This window comes from Lagenorhynchus albirostris, chromosome X (assembly GCF_949774975.1).
Source record: "Lagenorhynchus albirostris chromosome X, mLagAlb1.1, whole genome shotgun sequence".
Lineage (NCBI taxonomy): Eukaryota > Metazoa > Chordata > Mammalia > Artiodactyla > Delphinidae > Lagenorhynchus > Lagenorhynchus albirostris.
In genome coordinates, this window is record NC_083116.1 from 58,477,741 (window position 1) to 58,505,003 (window position 27,263).

The 27,263-nt window shown below is 34.6% G+C and overlaps 1 protein-coding gene across 1 annotated transcript; it reads right to left on the reverse strand.

Moving 5' to 3' along the window:
* Nucleotides 1–2,475: 2,475 nt before the first annotated feature.
* ZNF711 (zinc finger protein 711) lies at nucleotides 2,476–27,263 on the reverse strand. Its single transcript, XM_060137143.1, has 8 exons — nucleotides 27,215–27,263; nucleotides 23,651–23,755; nucleotides 16,568–17,134; nucleotides 11,201–11,356; nucleotides 10,364–10,501; nucleotides 7,174–7,221; nucleotides 5,607–5,750; nucleotides 2,476–5,080 (listed from the first exon to the last, which is right to left on the reverse strand). The coding sequence occupies exons 2-8, from the start codon at nucleotides 23,727–23,729 to the stop codon at nucleotides 3,903–3,905; spliced, it is 2,310 nt and encodes a 769-aa protein (XP_059993126.1). The 5' UTR covers nucleotides 23,730–23,755; nucleotides 27,215–27,263; the 3' UTR covers nucleotides 2,476–3,902.

Genomic DNA, 27,263 nt, shown 5'->3' on the forward strand with positions numbered 1-27,263 from the left:
AGTTGGACCTCTGGTTGATGCAGGTTTCTGCTTTAAATGAGAATTTATTTGCTTACAGACCTAGTCTTCTAAGTTCTGTAATTCTCTAAGTTCATAACTAGATGCCATAAAGCATTCTTCCTATCTTTGTAATGGGGCTTTAACTGTTATACTTTGTCTTTACACAAACAGTACAAAAGGAAAAAAATAAAGCTCAAAAAATTGCATGTCACCACCCAATTTAGATCACTTTTAACAAAAAGCCATTCTCACTTCTTTCCTGTTATAATCTACAAAGATAACATGTAGACATAATTCCCTCGAAAGTAAATAATAAGCCATGAAAAGACTTCCCTACAAGGTCTCTCTCTCCCACCACACACCATTACTGAATTTATTGGATTTCCATAGTACTTTTTTGTCCAATAAAAAAGTGCAACGTATTTCAAGCCCAACCTAGGATAAATAAAATATATTTTTTAAAAACAAAGAATGGAATAAACAACTACATCTGTCTTATAAAACCATTAATCTTTAGTGACAAAATAAGACATACTGCTTTTGAGTCTACAAAGGAAGACTGGAATCGTTGTATGACATAATTATAATACATGATAGCCAGGCAGTCTTGGTAATCTTGGGTTGGTCTCTTGTAGATGAGATGTTAAGTCCAGTTCTTAATCTCTGCTGTTTTCCTTCAAAAATTCTTAAAAAGCTGTCTGGGATTTACTTCAAATTAAGCCAGTGAGAGAAGGGGGCATCAAAATAAACCAATGAGAGGCAGGTTGGTGAAAGCAGGAGTGAGGAAGAGTAAAAGTGAAACAAAATTGGCCATAAGGTGATGATTGCTGAAGCTGGGTAATGGCTGTATGGGGATTCATTATATTGTATGTGGTTGAAGATATTTTACAATAAAAGTTATCTGTCATACTACATCTATCATACATATCTTTAAGGGAAGGCCAAGGTTCAAACTGGTGGTTGTCCTGTATGAGACGTGAATTGGAGAGGTCTACCTGAATAATTCTAAATATTTTCCTGTCCATCATGGTATAGGCCGCATAGAAGTGACAATCAGACAAATTCATCTGCACATAATGACCCTAATGACCCTGGACTGTCCTGGAAAAGTGCCTTTTTTTTTCTTTTGTTTGTAACATGGGCTGAATTCTCATGTGTTCTATCTTGGCTGTTTTTTTCTTTTGTTTGTAACATGGGCTGAATTCTTATGTGTCCATCTTGGCTGTTTTCTAGGCCCAATTTATAAGAAAGAAAATCCATTTGCTTTTCTCCAGCACCACTGTGACCACGAACAACTGGAATAACCTCTTCACATGGCTGCCTGCTTCCTCTGGTCCCTGTACAATACATTCCTCACACAGCCTCTACAGTGATCTTCAAAACGTAAATCACATCATATCACTCCTTTCCTTAAAACCCTCCAATGACTTCCCATTTCAAATTCTCACAGGTGTCATCCCTTATCAGTCTCCCTTCACCATGATCCAGCCAAAGCTGGTACCATTTCAGGTTGTTCGCATTTGCATGTGTGTTTCTCTGCCTTGAATGCTCTTGCACTTGCACAAGATTTTCATGACTGGTTCTTTCCTGCCACTCATGTCTCAGCTCAAATGCCAAGTCTTCAGTATGGATCTCCTCTATGTACTCACCCATAGATATTTGTTTAAGCAAAGTTGGCAAAGTGTACGGGAATTACACTGGGGGCTTTGTCTAACACCTTACTGTTTCTATGGTGGTAACACATTGGGGGCTTGCTAGAAATGCAGAATTGTAGGCCCCGGCCTGCACCTATGGAATTAGTATATTTTAACAAGATCCCTAGATGAACTCTATAGAATTAAAGCTTAAAGCACCGGTCTAACATGTAATGGCTAACAGATTCCTTCTTTTTCTCTTAGTGATCATTAAAGAATAACCCAATTGACAAAGAGTCTTAGCAATAGTGCTATATATTCTATCCAGGTACATGGATTCTACTGAATGCTGACTAGTTTGAATACAGCACGTTATTTTTACGCTCATTTGCAGAAATATTTCCCAAATACTTGATTTAATACTTTTCCTTTTGAATGTATATTGGTCTATTGGGAATATAATTAGATTCATTTTTCAGGATTGTATTACTTAAGCAGGTTAAGAATTTTTAGTTTCCTCTGTAATACTAAGTCTCAAGTCTTAAGATGGGCAACTTTAAAGCATTCCATCACGGTTTTAGCAAAAACACAAAATTTTGAGGAATAATCATGCCATAGTCATCATAATTGTTTAAATTCCTAGCTCATGTTGTTAATGCACAAAATCCTACAAGACGCTAAACTGCAGACAAAATTGCCTAAGAGCAATTTTAAGTGAAGTCTTTTAATGAGGGACACTGCAACACAACTTTAAATAAACTCATAAAACCCTGAAGTGCAATAAATGCTTTTTATTGTATGCTCATTTCAATGAGTAACATTTAGAAATAATAATCCCACATAACAGTGACAATCTTATTTTACAGCGTGTACATCATTTACAATCACATGACACACAATTTTAGATTTCCAAATTTAATATTCTGAAGTTAAGAAAGATAAAAAATTTATTCTCAAGGAACTGATTCCTATCTGGTGCAAAAACAGAAAGGTGAACATTATTTAAAACACAAAGCCACAATATAGCATGAAGTAAAATTACATTTTAGTTATGTTTAACAGATGAGTGTAAACATGAAGCAACTAAAACTTAAAAATACACATCATATGCATTACATTTATGAACAGGATTTTCATTAAATTTCCCTAAACCTGCTTTTTATTTTAAGCGCCATGTTGATTTGCAGCATGCTAACATGAAGCATTGTTAAAGGGATGCATATTTTAAATTTATACACTGTAAACTGAATATCCACCTCCAAGTTCTATTGGCAGCATAGTGTTTTGTTAAATACCGCATAAATACTGCCTCATATTGAAAATTCATGTTAATAATATGGTATATAGATTTTAAAAATCAAAATTTTCAATAATGGCATAAAATTGCACCTTTAAACATTAGAGCAAGTAAGACTAGAACAATCATACTTGCTATGACTGTCCTAAAAAAACCTCTAAACATAATGTTTAAGAAAACTGTGTTCTCTCAATGTAATCTTTAGATCATTAAGAAATATAGTGCTAACTTTGCAACATTACTGTTGCATCCATTTTAGAAAGCCACATTTGACTCAAATATACTTGTCATATATGCCACACTGAACATCAACTTGAACATCAGAAAAAGGGGAACTTTAATCTTTAGACTTCAGTACAGAATGCTGTATTTTAAACATCCTATCCTGTGTTAAAATCTTAGCAGCTCTGAAATTCTTTTAAATAGTATTGAATTAATCTAACCTGTTTTCCAGTGAAATTTCTTTTGATGAATACACAAAACTTTTGCCATTTCTGGAATTCAATTTCCAGGTACCATATAAAGGCTCAATGACTAAGTGACTAATGGATGACTGCATTTTATTTCCCCACTCCATTTCTAAAACGGCATAAAAGTGACGCTTGCGATAGCAAAGCATTGCTAAACTCCTCAATTAGATATGATCTTTTCAGAAACATCTGTCTCTAGTATGATCAGTCAAATAAAGTGGTTGTCTTTGCTCTTGCCCCCTGTAGCTGAATTATGCTTATAATACTATTAAATAGACAATAAGGTTTTCTGCAACCATTCTATGGTGCTCCTTAAATTCTTTAATTTCAAAGGGCTATGAGATCCCCTCTCAATTCAAATATCTTAAGATCTTTAGTAAAAAGAATGTAAATTTATGATTTAATATCAAGCTTTGTAACCAGGTGAAACAGTTCATGAAATTATCTTTCCATGTAGCATGTCATATTTTCTAAATAGCTTCTTTCTTTATATTGATCTTATTACATAAGAGCCTCCTTGTGGTGCCTCATAATATGCTGATTTTTTTCTGATGGTCTTCGGAATCCCTTCTTGCAGAATTCACACCTGTGTGGATAGTCTTTTGTATGTATTGATATCACATGTCGTTTAAAGCCAGATGCATCTGTAGTGCTGTATTCACAATACTCACATTGGTAAATCTTCCTTCCAGTGTGAGTCTTCATATGCTTTTTGAGCTCATTTTGTTGTCTGAACCCTCTTTTGCACCTTTTACACTTCAGTGACTGATCCTTAGTATGAACTGAAAGGATATGACCACTAAGAATAAATGGATCTGATGTTTTAAAGTCACAGTGCCTACACTGATGAATCTTCCTACCCTTATGGATATCACTATGCTTTTTGAGCTCAGAAGGACGATGGAAACCTTTATCACAGACCTCACATTTGTGAGGAAAATCCTTAGTGTGGACAGATATGATGTGCCGCTTAAGGTCACTTGAGTTGGTGCTCTTATGGTCACAATGAGGACACTGGTGTGTCTTATGTCCTTGAAACAAATCCAGATGGCGTTGAAGTTCCCTCTCATCACCAAATGCTTGGGGACAATGCTCACATTTATATGGCAAATTGTTACCATGCTTAGACTTAATGTGAGTTTTCAAATTTGATTGATCTGCACACCTGAAGACACAATACTGACATTGATATGGCTTCTCACCAGTATGGGTTCTCATATGCTTCTTGAGTTCAGAAGGATGTCGAAAGCCCTTCCCACACTCAACACAAACATGAGGAAAATTCTTGCTGTGAACAGCCAGTAAATGTCGGTTTAACAGTCCTTGTTCTGCAGTTTCATAGTCGCAGTATTTGCACTTGTGCATCTTCGGCTCCTTGTCTCTTAATATAAGTTTATTTGAACTCAATGGACTAGCCTCTCTGTATCTTCGTGTGTATTCCGTAAATTCATGGGTTTTGTCAACTTTGTTTATAAGCTTATGGCTTTCTAAGTGGTTATGGAAACTCACTTTCTTGTTAGTTGTAAAGTCACAATCTGTACACTGATATTTTTTTCTCATCAAATGATCAGGATGATTCTTCATGTGTCTTTTCAAGAATCCCCTGGATTTAAACTTTTTCGTGCAAATATGGCAAGGGTATACTGTCAGGGGCTGTCCATCAGGACCTATTATAACAGCTAGATTAAAAACAACAACAACAACAACAAAACAAAACAGGGAAGTTGTGAAATTTGGCCAGACTGTTTTAAAGTTTTACCACAAAGGCGGCAAAATTAGCTGACATTCACAATGTGAGAACTGTACTAGTAGAATAAGATCCCGTAAGATAAAATGCACATTGAAAGCAATTTATAATAAAGTAGCTCACTAAAAAGTAATGAGCAGCACTCTACTATAGACTATTCACCTGCCAAAATGCTATATCACATGCACTTTGTAAACTAGAAATAGGCACCCTTTATTGTTAAATCAACCTGAAAATTCTCTTTAAAAACATCATTTGGGTAAAAAGCAAACAAGCACAGTTTTATTAAGTACCAGTAGAACATTTAAAAAACCCCAACTATTTAGATCAAACACAAGTAGGTACATGGGAGTAGGACTAACTACACTACAAACAACTGGCATATTCTTGGGTTACAAAAAATACTACTGCATTTCAAGTAATTATAATATTCATCGAGTAATGTATTAGTATTTTACCTGTTTGCCACTGCCTCATTTCTCCCCTTCTCCTCTTCTTAGCTTTTTGTTTAAGTACTTTATTTGTATTAATGCTATCACAAATTTGAAGGTATTGTGCTGCTGTACTACTTCTGTTTTCTAATGTTGAGTCCAAAGTATTTCCTGGAAAAAAAATCGATACACTATTAAACTACATATATTTATACTTTTTTGGTTTTAGTTAGAGGAATTAGAGAAGACATGGCATTCAGTTGCCATTGCAGTACTAAATTTCACAAAGTACACCCATCTTCTCCTTCTCTGTCTTTTATACTCTTACACACACATGTGTATATGCAAATACTTTAAATACGATACCATGTGGAAGTAACTTTAAAATATCCCAATTTATTCATCCTAAAGGAACAAACTGATAAGGTGAATGAAACATAAGAAACTGAATTTTATGATCCTAAACAAAATCTTGACATCAGATCAATTTCTCATTGATGAAGGCTGATGAAATTAAAGAGATTTAGCAAAGAAATTTACACATGTCAGTTATCCAGTACAATCATGGTAACTGTAATACATGACAAACAACAGATTTCTTGTATTTATGCTTTAGAATAGTTTACTTAATGTTAAAAGTATTAAGATTGATTTTTTTAAGTGTTAAGATAAAAGTGGCAGGCAATCTACTGCAATTTCAGTGGGATCAGTGTATATGGAATAAAGTACTTAATAAAATCTCAGTTCTCACAGTCTCTTGTGTTATGCAATTTAGTTTAAAAATGTAGCCCTAAGAAACTGTTTAGCTTAAATGCTGTGATATATATGCCTCTCATTAATTCCCCTGAAATCTACAGTTAGAGAGTCAAATACCTCCTAAAGATAGAAACAAAATAGACACTTTATCATTAGAAAAAGTCTCCTTGTGTAAGAAAATAAAAAGAACTATCAACCATGGAATAAATAACACTATATGAAGTGTATCAAAACTAAAAAAAGAAAAATTTACGCTGACACATGAGCTTTATGTAACAGCTATATAAATCTACTGGTTGCCATAGAAATTAAAAAAATAGTTCCATCCCAAGGAAGACATTAACAAGTGGTTGATATCATGGGCAACTTTTACTTTCATGTCAGAGTAATTTCTATTTTATAATTTTTTCCATAGTAACTTTTTTATGGCCCATGTAGTAAGTGGCCTGATATTTGTATCTTGAGGTAAATCTATTTTTTTTAATTTTAATTTTTTATTTTTTGGCCATGCCATGTGGCATATGGGATCTTAGTTCCCCAACCAGGGATCAAACCCGTGCCCCCCTGCAGTGGAAGGGCAGAGTCTTAACCACTGGACCACCAGGGAAATCGCGAGGTAAATCTAAAATGAACTGCATTCACAGAATAACACACGCTATGTCTCTATATAAATTAATCAATTTCCCAAGGAGGTAAACTCTTCTAACTAACTAGATATGACCAGGCAAGTAAGAGTCTAACAAATGGGTCTGTACACACAAACTAATAACTCTGTATCTACCAAGCAGTACACAAAACCAGCTACTTAACTTACGTCTCACATATAATGCTCTCTCACCTGATGACTGACAATCTTCATACCTTCGAGAAACTCTTCTTTCATCTCCTTAAAAAAAAAAAGGCTAATTAAAAACTGATAGACTGAGTATAATGATTACTAGTAGATCACATCTTAATCTACAAAATCTTACTTTGATCACCGTTCCTTGGATTAAACTTTTTTGTTGTTGAGTTCTTCCACTCCCATAGATTAGATAATATCACACACTGAAAATAAGGGCTGCTGTCAGCATCCTTTGAACTACTAACATCTAGGACATCCTTACTTTTCAAATAAAACCTGGGTAGATATTTCTGCAGAATACCCTCAAAATTGAAGATGCTCAATAAATGACTGTTGAATGAATGAACCTTTGGAAAAACCAAGTAAAGATAAATTAATGCATTTGAACAACAAAATTTTTCAAAGTAAAGAGTATACCTGGACCATCTTGTAAATTAAGTAAGAATGAGATAAAATAGAAAGGGAAAAAATAACTTGATAAATTTACCTTTCATTACGTACTTCCTAGAAGAGCACACTTGGATTTCTGTTCCTTTTCAAAACCCCAATATCTTATTATTTGTGGTGTTAAAACATAAAATAAGTTTTTCCAAAAGGGGAAGGATCAATTTTCAAAGGATATTCCTATTTTAGAAAAATAAAACTTTTTATGGCACTCACTTATACATGTAGGATTTAAAATAAATCCTACTGAAAAACAAAATGCATTAAGCAAGGTTCATTGTAAATAACACAAGATATGTGGTACAAAAATTATGTAAGTAACTAGAGATGAATCAGTCCACAGCAAAACATTTTATAGTATTAGCCAACTCATGGGGGCATTAGCACAGCATATTTAATGACCTAAAGGCTGATCAAATAGATATGTTATGTACTTATCAGGTGAAAAAATGCCAGTGTCCTACCATATGTCGCAGCCCAGACAACAGGGACAATTGTTTTATTAACATCAGAGTCCTCAAGCTGAGTCTCAGGGAGAGAAGTTCCTTCCTCTTCCCCTACAATGACTTCCATGTAAACTTCATCTGCTATTTCAGCGCAACCTAAATTTTAGAAATAATTGCTTGTTTATAACCCCAAGTATTTAATAAATGGGTAAAAATTTCCAAACGATTATCTTTCAACTTTCAAGATTTCAATTTGGTTAATTTAAAAATTACATTAGGCACTTCGCAGGCTGGTGCCACTAGGAGACAGTAATTTATCAAAGTTCTTATCCTCCTCTTAAAACCTAGTCCTACGAAAATGACTTCTAGATTATATAAAACGTGCGCTTGAAATATATTGACTGATTTCACAGTCCATTGGGCATTAGGAATTTATAAGAAAAGCTGTATTCCATAATTCTGCCTGACAGTTCTTCAGAACTCAGAAGGCATTTCCCATAGAATCAGTACTAAAAAGCGGTCCATGCTATCCCACATGTAAATTAAATGCAGTACTGTACGTGCAGTGAAAAATTGTCAAAAATATTAGTAATTGAAAAAGAATTAAAAATGAAAGTAAAACCATAATATATGGTTATAATATAAAATGCTGGTGGCTCAAGGCTATGTGGACACCCATTAAGAGGCAGGATTTTCAGAGACCCTACTGAAGACAAAAGCGTTAAGTGAGACATTTAAAAAAACATAGTATTAGTGTAAAAGAATTTAAACCTAGAAGGTCAGTAAGTATATTTTATGTGAAATAATCCATTTGGATTTGAAGTGTTAAGTAGAAAATTGGCTTGAATTTATGCTTTTCCTTTGATTCACATACTGGGATTTTCTACTAAATTTTTTTTTCTTTTTTTGGCCGCGCCGCGAGGTGCGGCATGCGGAACTTCCCCAACCAGGGCTCAAACCCATGCCCCCTGCAGTGGACGCATGGAGTCTTAACCACTGGACCACTAGGGAATTCCCTACTCACTACTGAAAAATGTGGAAAAAATGTGGGGAAAAAGTATCCCTTTTCTCCTAGGTTTCCCTTCTTTCAATTAACCAGAAGGAGACATTGGTCTAAGTTTTGCACATCCTTATGGAATTCTGGCATCAGCTAACCTAACCTTCAGTCTCCTGACCAATGAGCAAAACAGAAAAGAAATAATCTAGAGACCAAATAGAAATTAATTCTTTTTCTCTCTAACCAAATCCTCTAGACTCATTTGTTTTGACATTTTCAGCTGTGGTATATTATTCATGTTTGTTTGGGATTGGAATTCAGCTCCCTATGACTTCTAGGGGAGGAAATTTGAGGAGTGGGGATCATAGTGCAGTATAGGTAAAGCTAACTATTATCAAGGTAATGCACTGAAGTGGAGGCTCTTGCTCTTCTAGGGCAAAACAAAGTCGTTTTTGTCTCAGCATGGCAAGAAGACAGAAAAAGCCTTAAGGAAGGGCTGCATTCCTACACTGAGGTGAGGAGAAAGTAGGAAGAAAGTAAAACATCTTCATAAGGAAATGTGTACCATGGCAGGAAAGGAAATGTGAGGAGCTTTTTACTCCCTGTGGTACTCAGCCGCAAGAAACCTTAAACAGCAACTACTTGGAGACCGTCAACGGCATAATAAGTAAAAACCCTGGTGGCTTGACTTGGAAGAATACTTACTCAGCTAATCTCTCAGTGGCAGAAGGAAAACAAACAGCTAGCCCTTCTACTGCTAAATTCAGAGAGAGTTCAACAGTGCTCACTGCCATGTACAAAGATTACTGACAGCAGAGTTAGGCAGACATGAGTTCAAATCCTATCTTCCTCATTTAATACTGGAATGGCCTTGGGCAACTGCTTAATTTCCCTGAGCACTTTCTCCTTCCATAAAACAGGGCTAATACCACCTACCTCAGAGATGAATTATGAGAATTAAATGAGATAATACATATGCAACATATTCAATAACACACACAAAGTAGATTCTCAGTAATTCCCTACATATTTGTGGGCTATCCTAAAGTCAGGAACCATATTTAGCTGATCTCTGTATCCCTAGTATCTCAGACACAGTATTTTACGTTTGCTCATTTGAACAATACATGCATGCACGGATTGTCAAAAGGACCCTTTTCCTTTAAATTAATTATAGAGAAGGGTCAGATTTATTTTATTGAACTTTGTTCCTATGTAGTGCTTGAATATGAGATTGTTTTTTTTTAAGAATGCATGATGACTACTGATAAGTCACTACAGTGCCTTTTTTCCTTACTGATATCATCTTCTTCTTGAGAAGAATCTTTAACTGCCATGTAAACCATCTTCTCCCGCTGCATTCGGCTCTGGTCAAGCACTCCAGCTACAGAATGCCCATTGGTGTACTCACTCTCTGTGACAATTTCCGTTCCACCTTAAAAGTTAAAACATGTATCAAAATCAGTAAGTATCATGGAATAATTCCCTAAATTAATAAGAAGGATAGATAAAAATATTTTCCTTTAGAAAAATATTCCCCCTCAAATATTCAAACATAAAGTTCTAAGTGTCAAGAGAATTTTCTTATAAATTGCACTTTAAATTTTCAGTCATCACTAAGAAATAACAACAAATGTTAATACTTACATTACACTTGTATATGCCAAGCACTATTTAAGTCTTTTACATGTATTTACCCATTTAATCCTCACAATAGCATTATAAGGTAGTTACTACCATTATGGCCATTTTATGGATGAGGAAACTGAGGCAGAAGAAGGTTAAGTAATTCACCAAAGACCACTCAGCTAAATGGAAGAACTAGGATTAAAATCCAAAGCACCCTGCCCCTAGCCTGCCCTTAAATACTCATAATTTCCTTCTCTAAACCAAATCCCCTCCACTCATATGTTTTGAAATTTCAACTGGAATCTTCTACTCAAGTTTAAAAATATCTAAGATGACTTGTTCTCTATCCGTGATTTATATTTATATATAATTTTTAAATATTCCATCCCCAAAGAAACCTTTTATAAGAGTTGCACTTTGAAGGCAATATTAGAACTTAGTCTCCAGAAAAGAGAAGTTCTAATTCCTAACCATTATAGCAATAAATTAAAATTATTATTTGTACCTATTTCAACGTCATCTTCAGCCTCAGCTTTAAATATATACACTTTTATTACTTCTGAACCAAATCCATCTTCTTTAACATCTTCTTGTGAACCATCACTGCTGATTTTTAATGGTGTGTTCCCCATATGCTCTAATTTTTCCCCAACATCATCCACTGTAAAATATAAACGGGAAACTGTTTCAGTCAAAAAGTACCATTGACATTTAGTCGGTGTTAAGTATTAGTGCAATGTGAAATAATGTGTTAACCACCTACCCACTATATTCAATTAATGACCTATTATGCAACCATTAAGAGTGGTATATTTCATGAAAAAATGTATACAAGACAGATATACTACATGATCGTAATTATATAAAAGACATAATCACAGATTTCAATTTATGTATATGAAATACTCTTAACCATACAGCTTTAATTAAAGTGGTTTGGGAAAAGATTAAATAATCTTCCATTACATTCAACATTTTAAGCTAAATCCTAACACCAAAATTAATAACAAAAATTACAACATAAAATATATAGTACTCATGAAATAAGCTGACATAAACAATTCCCAAATTAAATAGCAGTATATCTAAAACCAATTAACATATAAAATCTAGTATTTAAAAAAGAGAAAATAGAAAACACTTGAATTATTTTATAAAAAGGGCTTTTCAGAAATCATGAAAATAAAATCTTAGTAAATACTTTTAATTCTTGTTGAGTCAATGGAAGGCTACTTCAAATCAGAAATTTTGTATACTTCCAGGTTTACCATTGTATGATTTGCTTCAAATCATATATAAAATAAAGCAACAATAATTACTTACATTTTAAGTATACTTAAAAATTTGATTCTTTAAGAATAGCATTTAGTTTCAAGTGAATACTGTGCATAAACTATGCAATGAATACATTATATTCATAAAGTTTGCTCTTTGAACATAAATATTAAACAATATACTCCCCCAAAGATTATATGCCTACCATTTTTTATTTCAATGCTTGTCCTGTCCCCATAAAAACTGAAATGTAACCTAAACTGAAAATCTGCTCCTCCCTACTATATGTATCATAGTATCATATATGAAACAAAATCATGAAGACTTGACTATATCTAAACAATTCCAGAGCTACTGAAAACAGAATAAAGTGACATTAAAAAGTTTTTAACTCAGTACTCTTAAAATATGAATTTCAGTAAGATCTAAATGGGTCAAAGTCTAGATTTTCTCTACCTCAGTTTCAAATTTGATACATGCAAATTCAAAAATATTCCTTTGGCCTTTCAAAATGGTGAAAACACCAGAATTTCAGAAATTCTTCTTACAATGTAAAACTACTTTAACTTTGTGGTTAAATATAAATGATTCCACATTATTTAAGAGTTCAAATAGTTTATTGTCTATGAAAGAGAGTACCTAAATGATCAAAATAAACAAAAAATATTTTCATTCCATCATAAACCTAATTCTGTTAGTACTTTTTTGGCAAATATTTTTTTCACAATGGGACAGATTAAAATGAAAGAAAAAAGGATGAGGAAGAATCTGATATTACTGGTTTTTAACAGCCTCTCTTTTAAAATACGTTGAATAAAACAATGAGATCATTAAAAAAATTAAGAGGCAAGTTAAGTCTTCAGAAAAAAAGTACTTTCTCATTCTTGGAAATAAAGACATAGGATATAAAACACTCAAAAAGTGTCCAAAATATGAATTTCTTAGGTTGGACTAACAGTAAATTAATGAAAAAAATACTCTCATCTGATAAATACTACTTTATTACACTTCAATGGTTAAAAGTAATCAGAGTTCCTCCTGGGATAAACTGAATTAAAACTGTAATTCACAAAACTAAAGCTCATGAAATGAAATAGACATTTGTTTGGTCATTTCCCAAAAGTTTTGTACCATAATTTTTGCTTTAAGTATTGAAATTACTGGTGCTATTCTGATTCCATTTACACCTTTCCTCGAGGTCCACAGTTTAATGCATCCATTATTTTCTACTTAATTAGATTCCTCAGAATGAACAATTTTGAAATGTATTGAGTAATTAAACTTGTTCTGTATTTTAAGTTCATAGAAGATGATAAAGTTATTAAATATGTTAGTGTACAGTTTTAAGAGATAAACCATCAACTTCACCAAGATTTATTCTATACCCTTTGTTATAGAAAGTACAAAGTTAACAAAGATTTAACAGGCAATCAACAGATTTTAGAAATAGATCCTCAAAGACTCTTCTTTACACAGATAATACTCAAAATACCCAAAATTCAAACTTAACCTTTTTGTTATAAGGCTTACAACATTCAAGTCCCACGGTGTTGTTTCCCAACCCACATGACATCCCAGCCAGTGATAAGTGGGTAATAGTATATAAAACGCAGAATTCTACTGGTGCTAAATATAACATTAAAACAGTAAGGTGCGGGGGTGGGATGAATTGGGAGATTGGGATTGACATATATACACTACTGTGTATAAAATAGATAACTAATGAGAACCTACTGTATAGCACAGGGAACTCTACTCAGTGCTCTGTGGTGATCTAAATGGGAAGGAAATCTAAAAAAGAGGGGATATAGGTATACGTATAACTGATTCACTCTACTGTACAGCAGAAACTAACACAACATTGTAAAGCAACTATACTCCAATAAAAAATTTAAAAAAAAAAACAGGTGCATTATTTGCCAACCCTACAAAGTTTGCTATCGTTCAATATTCTTCTATAGCCCATTGGTACAATTTGATTAAAATTTCATTTTAGCAAAATGTACAGTATAATATTTCTTTTAAACACTAAGTAGGCTTTTTACTGTACCCCTTTCATGTTACATCTACCAAAATTATATGGTGAATATGACATCAGTATAGACTACAGCTGACCCTTGAACAATGCAGGGCTTAGGGGCACTGACTCTCCACATAGTCGAAAATCCATGTATACCTTTACAGTTGCCCCTCCGTATCCGTAGTTCCGCATCTGCAGACTCAATTAACCTCAGATTATGTGACACTGTAGTATATATTTATTGAAAAATATCTTTGTATTAGTGGACCCACACAGTTCAAACCTGTGTTGTTCAAGGGTCAACTCTGTATTGATGTACCACAGGGATGGGGTGAGGCAATGTGTAATGGATCCGTATTATGCAATGATGAAACAAACAAAAATTAGTAATATTTAAATTACAAAGGTATTCCATTCCCAGCTGTATATATCCAAGACATCTGAAAACCTATGTGCACAAAAACTTGTACATGAATGTTCAGAGCAGCATTATTCATAACAGCCAAAAAGTGGAAACAACCTAAATGTCCATCGACTGATGAACTGATAAATAAACTGTATATCCATATAATGAAATATTACTCATTAATAAAAAGGAATGAAGGACTGATGCATGCTACAACATGGATGATCCTTGAAAGCATTATACTAAGAGAAAGAAGCCAGACACAAAAGGCCATATATTATATGATTCCATTTACATGAAATGTTGAGAACCGGCAAATTATAGAGAAAGAATTTGGATTAGTGGTTGCCTGAGGGGTGAATGGAGTGGCAGGGGTGATTGCTCAAGGGTATGGGGGTTTCTTTTGGGGTGAAGAAAAATTCTAGAATTGATTATGGTGATGGTGATACAATTCTGTGAATATATGAAAAACCACTGAATTGCACACCTTTAATGAATGAATTGTATGGCATGTGAATTATATCTCAATAAAGCTATTATACTAAAAAAAAAATACAAAGGTGTTAACTTTTCTCTTTTACCCCTGAAATTGGTGAGGTTTCATGACCGCTCCCATAATGACCCTACCAATATGTTTTGCTTTATACAAAATTATTTTCCTGGAAGAAATAAAAACTGATTTTATAGGTAAAAAAAATAATTTGAATGCATTATATTGGTTCATTATTTAAAGGAACCTCCCTTCTCCGGTGAAGCTTTTCATAAAGCAAATCATCACCCAGAAATGTTTTGAGGGTGTTAGGTATTTTTAAAGAAAAGCACACCTGGGATAACTTTAAACAGATACAGTTATCCTATATTAATTTCCAAGTTACTTAGCACAAGTGGAAGAGCCTAACCAACTGCTAAGATAAAGAAATTGTGACATTTGGTCTGAAAGTGGAAAAATCTCAGATGCACCTCAGAGACTGAGAGAAGACAAACTCAGCTGCTGATAAGATTTCCTTACAGGAATAGTTAGGGATTTAGGAATAAGATAACAGTCTGTTTTAAGTCTTCAATTTTATCCCTTGAGTAGTTTGAAGATATCTTGGGAAAAAAACAGAGGACTTTTAAAATTACCATTGAGACATTTCAAGGCAATTTATTCTCTAACTCCTGAAAGATTCAATGGTCAACAGAAACCAAGAGGTAAAAAAATGAATTAAAGATTAAGTGATGAAGAAAAAAAGGGAAAAACTAAATAAAATAAAATAAATGAAAATGGTTAAAAAGAGTAACTAGTCTCAATTTGAATATTCTAACCATTATAAAAAGTTAGGGACCTGGGTGGCAAGAGAATGAATGATATAAAAAATATTTAATTTTTGTATATTCTATTTTCTAAAATAAAAAATTATTTAAGTTTTAAAGGGATTTTTTAAATAAAGGAATGCCTTCAAATTTTATAAAGAATAGACCCACTTCTTCCTCAAGCTCCATCAATAACTTATCGTGAGATTTTTATTATTGTTGCTGTTCAGGCAAACTTACCACTTAAAATGAGAATAAGATATTTCTATCTTCCTCATTCAGATAGAATGTCTTAAGGACATCGTAAAGCAGTCTGAAATAAATATGTTTAAAGTATTTTTGCATGGACTATAAAGACACATATATAGACAACAGAAAACAAACACAGGCAGAACTGTAGAACACAATCTGAGTTGATTATTTACTTTTCAAGTATTTAATTCAAAAAACTAATCACACATTTCTTAACATACTATGCTTAAACTCCTAAGCAAAACTGAACTGACATCTCCAGTACCTGTCATATTAAAAAGAAAGCAGTGGTTGCATGAAATAAACTTCCCATTTTGAAATATATATATTTACCATTAAAATATTGCGTCACTTAATGTTCTTTTTGAACCTTCCAAATCTGTATTTTTGTTCTAAGATATTAATAAATTGCATTATTTTACTCCATTGTGGGTATAAATTTTCATAAATTAAAAACATGAACAAATTCAAAAAAGCATCTCAACAACACAGCTTTGAAAAAAATTATTTTTCAAAAAGATCACCCCCATGACTTTTATTGAATAGATCCCCATCTTAGAAAACCTGTCGGTGTTATACATAAATCAGTTTCTACCAAGTAATTATGGACTTTAAGTTTCACTTACAAGATATCATTAAGTAGTCTTCAGAAGTGCTCTTGACATCATCATCATCATCATCATCATCATCATCATCATCATCATCTTCAGTTTTAATAGTAACTGTAGAACCAGGAACACCGCCAGCTGCTTGAATCACAGTTTCTGTATCTGAATTAGTTACAAGAACCTCCTCTGATACCATTGTGGGAGAGTCAACTCCTGAGACACAATCTTGGACCACATGTTCTAAGTGTCCATCAGGACCAGTAACAAGGTCAGCCACAAAAACCTGCTCAGGTACTCTAACAGTTTCTGTAATTAGCTCAGACGTCAAGATGTGATCACCGTCATCTTCCTCTAAATCTTCTTCAATAGCAACATCAGCCTCAAGTACGGCTTCAGGAACAATTACACCTTCTGTTACTACATCAGTCTCGGTGATGATATCAGGCCCATGGACAACTTCAGCTGCGAGGCCATGATCAAGAGTTATCCCATCATCTGTGACAACATCAGAAACTAATACAGCCTCAGGAACTGAAACAACAATATGGTCTCCATCGATATGCGCAGTACCAGCCATTCCAGCCACTACAATACAAACAATTATCCAAAAAAAGTAAAGTTATTTTATTAATTAAAAGTACTGTATGTATATATCAGATGACATAAAATAGTTTTTAAATATGAAACAGTCCTGGGCAAACTATCATTTTAAAGAACCACTGACAATTTAACTGTAATAAAAATCATCACCAACCAGGAACTGGGGTGGAGATGGGTGAAAACAATATTAGTAAAATCTAAATTAAGACCTTAAAAATAGTGTACTTTATTTTCAAGTAAAAAAAAAGCTACAATGAGATATCACTACACACCAATTAGAATAACTAAAATAAAAAACAATAACACCACAGGTTGGTGAGGATGCAGAGAAACTGGATCTCTCATACGTGATGGCAGCAGCCACTCTGGAAAATAATTTGCCCAGTTTCTTATAAAAACATGTGCTTACCAATACAACCTAACAACTGTACTCTGTGGCATTTCTCCCACAGATATTAAAATATGTTTACACAAAAAGCTATACATAAATATCCATAACAGTGCATAGTAGCTATTATTTCTAGTAGCAAAAAACAAAAATACAACAACTCAAATGTCCTTTAGCAGGTAAATGGTTGGTTAAGCCAACTCTGGCACATCCTTACTATGCAATACTACTCAGCAATAAAGAAAGGGACAAAACTATTGATACATTCAACAACCTGAATCAACTGCTAGAAAATTATGCTGCATGAAAAAAGTCAATTACCAAAGGTTACTGTACTGTATAATGTATAAATGGAATCATCTATATAACATTCTCAAAATTCTAAAACTATAGAGATGGAGAACAGATTAGCAGTTGCCAAGGGTTGGGGTGTGTGTGACTATTTTGGCATAGCATATATATGGAGATGGAGCCATTCTGTATCTTCATTGTGGTGGTGTCTACACAAATCTATATATGAAATAAAACTGCATAGAACTATATACACTCTCACACACACAAATGGCGAAAACTGAATGAGATCTGTAGTCCCATTAACAATAATGTACCAATGTTAATTTCCTGCTTTTGATACTGTACTACAGTTATTATAAAGATGTCACCATTGGAGGAAGATGAGTAAAGGGTATACAGGACCCTATATACTATTTTTTCTACTTCCTGTGAGTTTAACATTTCAAAAAATTAAAATTAAAATAAAAAGGGCACACAAACATAAAAGGTTGCTAATATGTTAAATTGAGTTAATAAAATATGACAAGCTTAATACATTAGAAATACATATTATAAACATAAAAGTCCCTGAACTTCTTTATTGTACAAGAATTACTATATTCAAAAATGGAAAGCATCCTTTAACATCTGATTTGAGGAGAAAAAGAACCAACTCATTTTAGGCAAAGATTTGGTTTATTTAAAAAACATACATACAAACTCTAAATTGCATTAAATTCTAAATTAGTAAATCTGCAGGAATAAAGTTTTAAATAACGTTTTTCTTGAGCAGCACGGTAAACACCAACTCCTACCCCCCTTGTAAATACTGTAAGAGTGTAAAATTCCTTCATAAGTAATTCTGTTACATTCTCCCTGAGGTGGTATAGTAAACAAATTAACAGAGTTTGTGGACCAGGTTACAACAAAATTACCTACATGAAATAATCCAGTACAAAGCCTTTTCTTCATAATGATCACTTTCTATACAGTAATACCTGAAAGAGTACCATTTGTTATACACTGTTCACTATTATTAACCAATTCATTATGGAAGTTTGTTAGCAAGTTAGGATGGAGGCCAGTAAACACTACTAATACCCTAACACATCAAAAAATAAGGTGAGAAGGGAAAAGCTGCCTTTCAGGATTATATTCCTTTCAACCCTTCTGTAGCCTTCTCACTATTCTCAAACTCTCACCTAAACCACCATATTACCCAAAAGGACACAGCCTCAACCTTGAAAATCTGGTAGACAAAGTACGTACAGAGTACGTACAGAACAAGTACTTTCTATTCACTTGTTACTCCACTGGCCATTTTTGGAGACAGGGAGAAGGTGAGGGTTCAAATTTAGTATTCAACCAGACTGGAAATATGGTTTTTACCAGGGAAAAGTTAAATGTTAACCCTATAAAATTCACAGGATTGCAATTCTATGTATATGAACAATGAAATTAGTATTTTATAAAATCTTTTCATAAGTTAGACTTAAAATATGGGAAATCTCATTTATTTTAGAACATTGCTGGAGAGTAGTTTGGTTTCTGAGAATAGACACTAGGGAAGGATGGAAGGATAGAATAATGTTAGTGCTGGCTTGGGTTCAGATTAATCTGTTTGGGAGGGTTCTAAGAAGAAGGAATAAGTGTTTTTTAGTTTACCTAGTCTTTAACTCTAGCAGGAAATTACAGGTCAAAATAAATCAGATCTAAACCAAAAAAAATCCAAACATCCTTGTTTGCCCTGAACTAAATAATTTAAGGATCTTAGACCAAGAATTAATGGGTTCCTCACAGGGTATTGGCACATTACTCAGACCAAGATCCAGGATGTCTTTTATTAAATTTTGCACTTTCCTCTTATCAACTCATCTGTTAGATTTCACTGACTTTCTAAACAAAGTCACTTATTTTAGCTATACTCTAGCTATATTTATTGAGTACTATGCACCAAGCAACCTAATACTTTTACATATATTATCTCATTTAAGCCTCAGAACTCTGTAATAAGGTGAGTGTTATTATCCCCATTTTAAATATGAACTATGGTTTAGAGAGATTAAATAACCTTGCCCAGACAGGAATAAAGACGCAGACCTACTAGAGAATGGACTTGAGGATACGGGGAGGGGGAAGGGTAAGCTGGGACAAAGTGAGAGAGTGGCATGGAAATACATACACTATCAAACGTAAAATAGATAGCTGTGGGAAGCAGCCGCATAGCACAGACAGGGAGATCAGCTCCGTGCTTTGTGACCACCTAGAGGGGTGGGATAGGGAGGGTGGGAGTGAGGGAGATGCAAGAGGGAAGAGATATGGAGGTATATGTATATGTATAACTGATTCACTTTGTTATAAAGCAGAAACTAACACACCATTGTAAAGCAATTATACTCCAATAAAGATGTTAATAAATAAATAAATGAATAAATAAATAAATAAATAAATAACCTTGCCCAAGGTTCAAGCTGGGAACTGAACTCATTGTTTTACTCCAGACTGGCTTTTTTTTTAAACTTGCCTAAATGAGGAGAATAGAATTTACTTATTCTAGAGACTATTTTTTAAGGAATTTATAGGGCTAATCAAGTGAGTAACTACTAAAGGAAGAGTTTGAAAGAGAAAGAATAAGAAGACCTACCATAGAGTCACTCGTTTAAAATTTAAGGCATTTAGTAAGCAACATTAAAGGGCATTAAAATTTATCTCACTAGGTAGCAAATTATAAATGATATGAAGAACTTTTAAAAAGTGTGAAATCAATTAGATAACCAGATAACAGTAAGAAACAAGTCATTATTTCAAGCATTTCCTTTTTTACTAAAGTTATTTAATTTAAATGTGAATACCTGGAATTTCACCAGGACAGCATAAAATTTGGTATTTGTTGGGTCCATCTTGGGCCACCATCTAAGGTTTTCTGCTACTTAAGTCCCAAAGCAATATGGACTCTTTTCAGCAATAAAAACTTAAACAACAATTAAATTCAATGGCACAGATTCCAAGGGCAACTATTACACTGAGACACGCACAAGTTATTACATAAATCATACTACTGTAAAATTTAAACTCTAAAGTATCCTTCAAAAGAAACTGGTCCAATAAACTTCTCAATTAAATTAATAGTTCAGATTCTTTTTCTTTTTTTTACATCTTTATTGGAGTATAATTGCTTTACAATGGTGTGTTAGTTTCTGCTTTATAACAAAGTGAATCAGTTATACATATACATATGTTCCCATATCTCTTCCCTCTTGCGTCTCCCTCCCTCCCACTCTCCCTATCCCACCCCTCTAGGTGGTCACAAAGCACCGAGATGATCTCCCTGTGCTATGTGGCTGCTTCCCACTAGCTATCTATTTTACGTTTGGTAGTGTATATATGTCCATGCCACTCTCTCACTTTGTCACAGCTTACCCTTCCCCCTCCCCATATCCTCAAATCCATTCTCTAGTAGGTCTGTGTCTTTATTCCCATCTTACCCCTAGGTTCTTCATGACATTTTTTTTTCTTAGATTCCATATATATGTGTTAGCATACGGTATTTGTCTTTCTCTTTCTGACTTACTTCACTCTGTATGATAGACTCTAGGTCCATCCACCTCACTACAAATAACTCAAATTTGTTTCTTTTTATGGCTGAGTAATATTCCATTGTATATATGTGCCACATCTTCTTTATCCATTTATCCGATGATGGACACTTAGGTTGCTTCCATCTCCTGGCTATTGTAAATAGAGCTGCAATGAACATTTTGGTACATGACTCTCTTTGAACTATGGTTTTCTCAGGGTATATGCCCAACAGTGGGATTGCTGGGTCATATAGTAGTTCTATTTGTAGTTTTTTAAGGAACCTCCATACCGTTCTCCATAGTGGCTGTACTAATTCACATTCCCACCAGCAGTGCAAGAGTGTTCCCTTTTCTCCACACCCTCTCCGGCATTTATTGTTTCTAGATTCTTAATATAGTAGCCATTTCATATTAACCAAAAACCTTACAGAATTTAGAGATCCTGAGCCACACAATGTGTTTACTTGGCTAGGTCTACCTATGTATGCTAAACTCTTATGTTTCACAAGTATAATTAATTTATGGCATTGCAGATATCTAAGTTTTGATGTTAGCAAAAATTTAAAGAGAATGTATCTAATTTCTAATCAATTTTTAGAATTTGGAAAGCTTAGTATTAGATAAATAAGGGATTAATTAAACCTCAAGACATTGAGGAGGAACAGTGGAAAGAAAGGTAATAGGAACACCAAGCAAATATTCACCAGCACCAATCAGACATTTTTTTCACTCTTTGAAATGAATCAAGTTTTACTTGCCAATGGGCAACTTCTTCAGGAGTGAGGGTGGTTCTGGCACTTTACCAGATACTACAGGGTAGGTAATATTTTGTATTAAATGGAGAAAATACTGCCTTTCTTCCATTTAAAAATATCTTACTTTTAAAAGGTAAAAAATTAAAGTTGAAATTTCAACCAAAACTTAATTTATCACACTGAATTTCAAGTGTTCCAGAATTTGAAAAACTATCTCTAGTAAAGAATTCACAAAATTATTTGTGAAATCTCTTATGCTTCAGCCTTTTGTCCTTCTTCTAGAGTTTATTCCTATACTTTTTTTTCACATAAAATCACTTCTAAGTCATCAATAATCAACACAACTCACTTCTGACTCTTTCAGCAGAATAAATCCATAATTCCTTTCTATTTCATGAACTACACAGTCATCTCGATTCCCACCATATTAAATCTTAATCTACGCATTGCACCTTTACCATCAGACAGAAAGGTCAAGGAATCAGAGAACTGGGGAGGACATTAAATGTTTTCTAGTCCAACCCCTTCATAAAAGTGAAATATGTAATTTGCCCATTTACACAGATAATTTAATAGGCCTGCCAAGACTAGAATCTAGTTCTTCTGGCTCTCATTACTGTGGGCTTTACAACAGAGGACAAAATAACGTATTCAACCATATTATCTGAAAACAGTAGGAGCATTTTCTTAATTGAGTAAAGTATCACTTGTTGTAATCCCCCATTCCTAATTTCATCTTTAACAATTCCACAGTATCTCATGTTTCTGTTTACTTTTGGTCCCAATTTACCATTTATCTTTTTTACTCTCATTCTGATCTTTTCTTTAATTCTTACCACTCTATGCCCGCCTCTTACACTTCAGATACCTCTCTCTTCTATCATTCAGACTGAACCTGTCCAAATTCAGTTTCTTTGTTGACTGTCAAGCGAGTCTTATCATCTTCATCAAAATGACTACTGTTAAGAGGCTACTGAAAAACTTGGCCACAAAAGTAGGGAATTTTTTTTTCAAAAAAAATAAAAAGGTAATGCTATTAGTAACAACTTTCTGAGGATATGGCATCAGAATATAATTAATCACTTAATGCAAGATATTCCTCTATCACTATATAAGCATCTAACTAACTTCTTTGAAATGACTGAAGTACTTCCTTTTTCAGCTTTATTAACAATGCAACTTAAAATGTATTTTATATTTTAATATTTCCTACACATGAGAACTGATGCAGGTATTTATGCAAACTGAGTTTTTCATTTCCAATGACATATTACCACTATATTCCAAGTTTCCTTACCTCAACCTTCCCACAAAATTATAAGAATGATTTTATCTAGACTACTGACAAATCGCCTTACTTTAAGAAAATAAGCCCTACAAATGTATTTTCCTGGCAAAAGAACAATTTTTCATTGTAATTTCTCCCCTTCCCCAATACAGTTTTGATATTTAGTATGTTCTGACTTTTAAAAAAGAAAGAAAAAATATAACAAAGAAAATGCTTTACCAAAATCCTGCATAATCATGGTATGTGCCATTCTAGAGTCTGATGTGTGCAATCCAAGACTTCCACCACCTGAATCCATACTTAGCAAAGTTCATTCACAAATCTCTGTAAAAGAAACGGTTTTAAAAATAGTTTAAATACATTTAGGCCAAAGTCAGTTGCTTTGAGAAAATGATGCAATTGAAAATGTGCCTCTCAACCAGGTGTGCAAATCTTATTACAAAGGAAAACAAAACAAGCAAAAACCTTGATTAGATGTTTTACGTGACAACCATAAATAAAAGAAGGGTCAAATGGAAGTAAACCAAAGATAATGGAGAATAAGCACAGTAAGGGTGATGAGCCATAGGGAAGTGAAAGAAGCAAGCAAAAGAACAAAACTGTAGCACTGAGGTTCCACTTAAAATGTTATTAAATAAGAAGAAAAAAGAGAACAAGATGACAACAGGCAATAGTTGGGATATTTATACATTACTAGAGGACTCAGGTGTCTAGTATTAGTGAATTTCATCCAGTGGCTCTCATCCATTTCTTCCAGACCCAGCTCAGCTCTGCAGCGTAGTTCTGCAGATAAACGTGTGTTTCACCTCTGGCTCCCGGGGTTCTACTTATAATGTAAAATGTTCTATCCCAGTTTCCCTGGAGTTCTTTGAGCCAGTAAGGACGTCTGGCCTTATTCTACTACATTCTCTTGTCTCACAGTTTTGAGGACTCATGAAACATGACTGCTTCCTAAATATAGTGGAGATAAGATCAATCACATACAAACATTTAGTAAATTGGTTCTTTCAGAATATCTTTTACTTGTAATTGTATGACTAATTTTTTTCATTAATGATTAATAAAGTCACACTAGCCTCATGCTAGTTTTGAAAGCAAGGGCTCAACCTATTTCATTTCAAATGACTTATCCTATATTTAAGATCACCAGATCGTATGGAACCTAAAGTCAGGTTCTGTAACTCAACGTATTTCTTACAACTACATGTATACTTTGCTTTCAAACATAAGATTCTAAGTAAATCAACCAAAAAGTCTGTCAATTTTATAAAACATTTCCTCATTTTTAGTTAGGAATGTTTAATAAATTGGGCTATACCACACAAAAGATGAGGTTGCATCATTAAGTTTTAGAAACTTTTAGAAAGCTGCCATGTAAGACAACTTAATCTATCCTTAAGTACCAGAGATCACTAAGATTTTTTCCCTTGTCTCAAAATTTGATAGGTGTAAAAGAGGCAAGAAAGTCTCACAGAGTAATCTTTATTAACATTTGAGTCATGTATATCAAAATCCTACAGCAGTAGGTTATTTATCTGTATATTAACATGATTCTAACAAAATTACTTCATGTGTGAGCAAAATTACAAATTTTTAGAAACTCTTAGCTATATTTCTCTATATTTTTTCAAATACCACATTATTTTCTGCCTTCAAAATGAAGTCAAGAGGGGCCAAGAGAGTTCACAATAAACTACCTGGGGCTTCAGAGAGATAAATTAAAATGCCATAAGGACTTATTTTTAACATTTAAAACAGTGTACTATTCCAAATTTAATTAGAGTAATTGCTTTCTTTATCACATAACTAATAGAACAATTATAGATGTCTTTAAAATGTTTTAACACTTAATTTTGTTTAATTATTAAAGATAAAACATTAAGTAATTTGTTAATCACCTTAATATGAGTATCCTGAAGAAACTGTTGATTTTCTTACATATTGTAAAATAAAATCTGCAGCACTTTCTTTTTGTTATTTTTCCTTCTGAACTACATTACTTTCTTTGGAAAAACGTTCTTTTTACCTATTGTAAAAATACATTCACAATTAGATATTTTAAAACATTTTAAACCAAATCTCTTACACAACTTAAGAATTTTTCTTTACACTTTAATGTTCAGGGTGAGATTAGGAAGGGTTCATATGCTCAAAACTGCTAATCCAAAAAGCAACCGAAGGGATTGCAACAGAAACAACTACCTAAAACGACATAAGCAACGTTATTTCACTTAGAATTCGACCACCTGATTAAACCAAAATCTTCCCTAAAGCATATTTTAATAATCACTAGCAATACCTTATTTTGGAAAGTAAAAGAGAACCAACCAAGGGCAAGTGTTACCCTTGCCAAATTCATAGAGAAAAATCTGCACTAGTGCTCAATGAAGTGTAAAAATTTTAACACACAGTGCAACTATTACGGGAAGTATCACACTGCAAGAATACCAAATAAATAAATTGGAGCACCTTTTTCCCATATAGGAAGTTTCAATAAGATCAATAATGAATGAGGTATGAGAACAGCAGTGTGTTAAGGATTCAACAGCCAATAGATAGCTAGGCTTCTCAGTCTTCTCAAGAGTGTATCTCCCATCCTTATTGAATGGAGGTACCCACCAAGCACTCTTCAAGTAAACATCTTTCCATAAATATGTGGGGAGCAGAAATCACAAAACAAAAATCAAAACAAGACAACCCCACCCCCACATTTTACTCTCATTTGTCTCCTCGTCTCCTCTAAACATAGTTCACTCAGGACCTAGCTTCTCAATAATGTAAATAGGGTGAAGGACAGGAGAGAAATCCTAAGGCGGCAGAGCAAGAGAATGTGAAAGTAGTATTAGCAGAGATAGGAGACAAAGGAGCCCTGGCAAGTAGCAGTATTGCAGCTTTGGACGCAGCCCTCTTCCCGCAGAAGTCTCCCTTTCTCATGATCATGCCAAGTTTCAATCATTTTGAGCAGAATGCACACATGTGCCCTCCCATATATTACCCATCTGCCTGGATCTTCAACCAAACAAGAGAACCTTCGCAGTGGAAAGTCAAGAGAGCGAAGAAACAAAAATACCCTTACCCCTCCTCCCGCACTTGGTGCAGCGGTCGCCACCGCTGCTACCCACGCCGTGCTGCCCAACCCCTCATCCTCCTCCTGCTACCTCTGCCCCGCTACACGGGAGACGGCGGCTGGGAACCAAAATGGTGGTGTTTTAACGGAGGCGACAGTTGCCGCACACGGCCCCCCACCCCCACCCCAGGCTCTGACGGCTCCCTAGCCCCTAAAATGCCCGATTCGGTGCCACCTTCTCGCAAACGCCGCCATCCCTCGCGCGTTCCAAGGTTACCATTCGCGGCAGGCGGGGGGCGGGGGCGAGGTAGGGGCAGTGCAACCTAGAGGAATATTGCGGGGCGGGGGTCGCCGAGAGAAAATGCCAGGGGGCCGCCGCATTCTTCACTTCACTGTTTTGTTTTCCGCCATTTTCCCGTCACCCTAAACCACCGACGGCCTCCACGACGGCTCTCGCCCCCGGGGGCTCTGGCCTTGGGGAAGAACGGATCGGCTGAGGGGGAAGTAATTCTCTCAATTCCTCCAGCCACCCGCTGCTGCTGAGGAGAAACACTGTCTGCCCGAGGGGGAGGGAACGCTTAGGGACTAGACGCCACTTCCATTGTTCCCTTCGTCCTACACTACACGCTGGGTGGGAGCCTCTCCTCAACTCACGCTAACGACACTGAGCGCAGCGGACCCGAGTCCCTCTACTTTCTCCTCAGGAGTCTCCTTACCTGCAGCCGCTACCGCCAGTTGGCTTCTGACCGCGCTCCGGATTTCTGC

Bases quoted from the DNA above. Each gene is read 5' to 3' on its own strand.
- ZNF711 (XM_060137143.1), bottom strand. From the start codon at position 23,729: ATGGATTCAGGTGGTGGAAGTCTTGGATTGCACACATCAGACTCTAGA. The intron at 10,502-11,200 runs GTACAAATAATA...TTAACTTTTAAG, and splicing joins TGAAGATGACGTTGAAATAG to GTGGAACGGAAATTGTCACA. The intron at 5,751-7,173 runs GTGAGAGAGCAT...TTTTTTTTCCAG, and splicing joins TGAAGATTGTCAGTCATCAG to GAAATACTTTGGACTCAACA.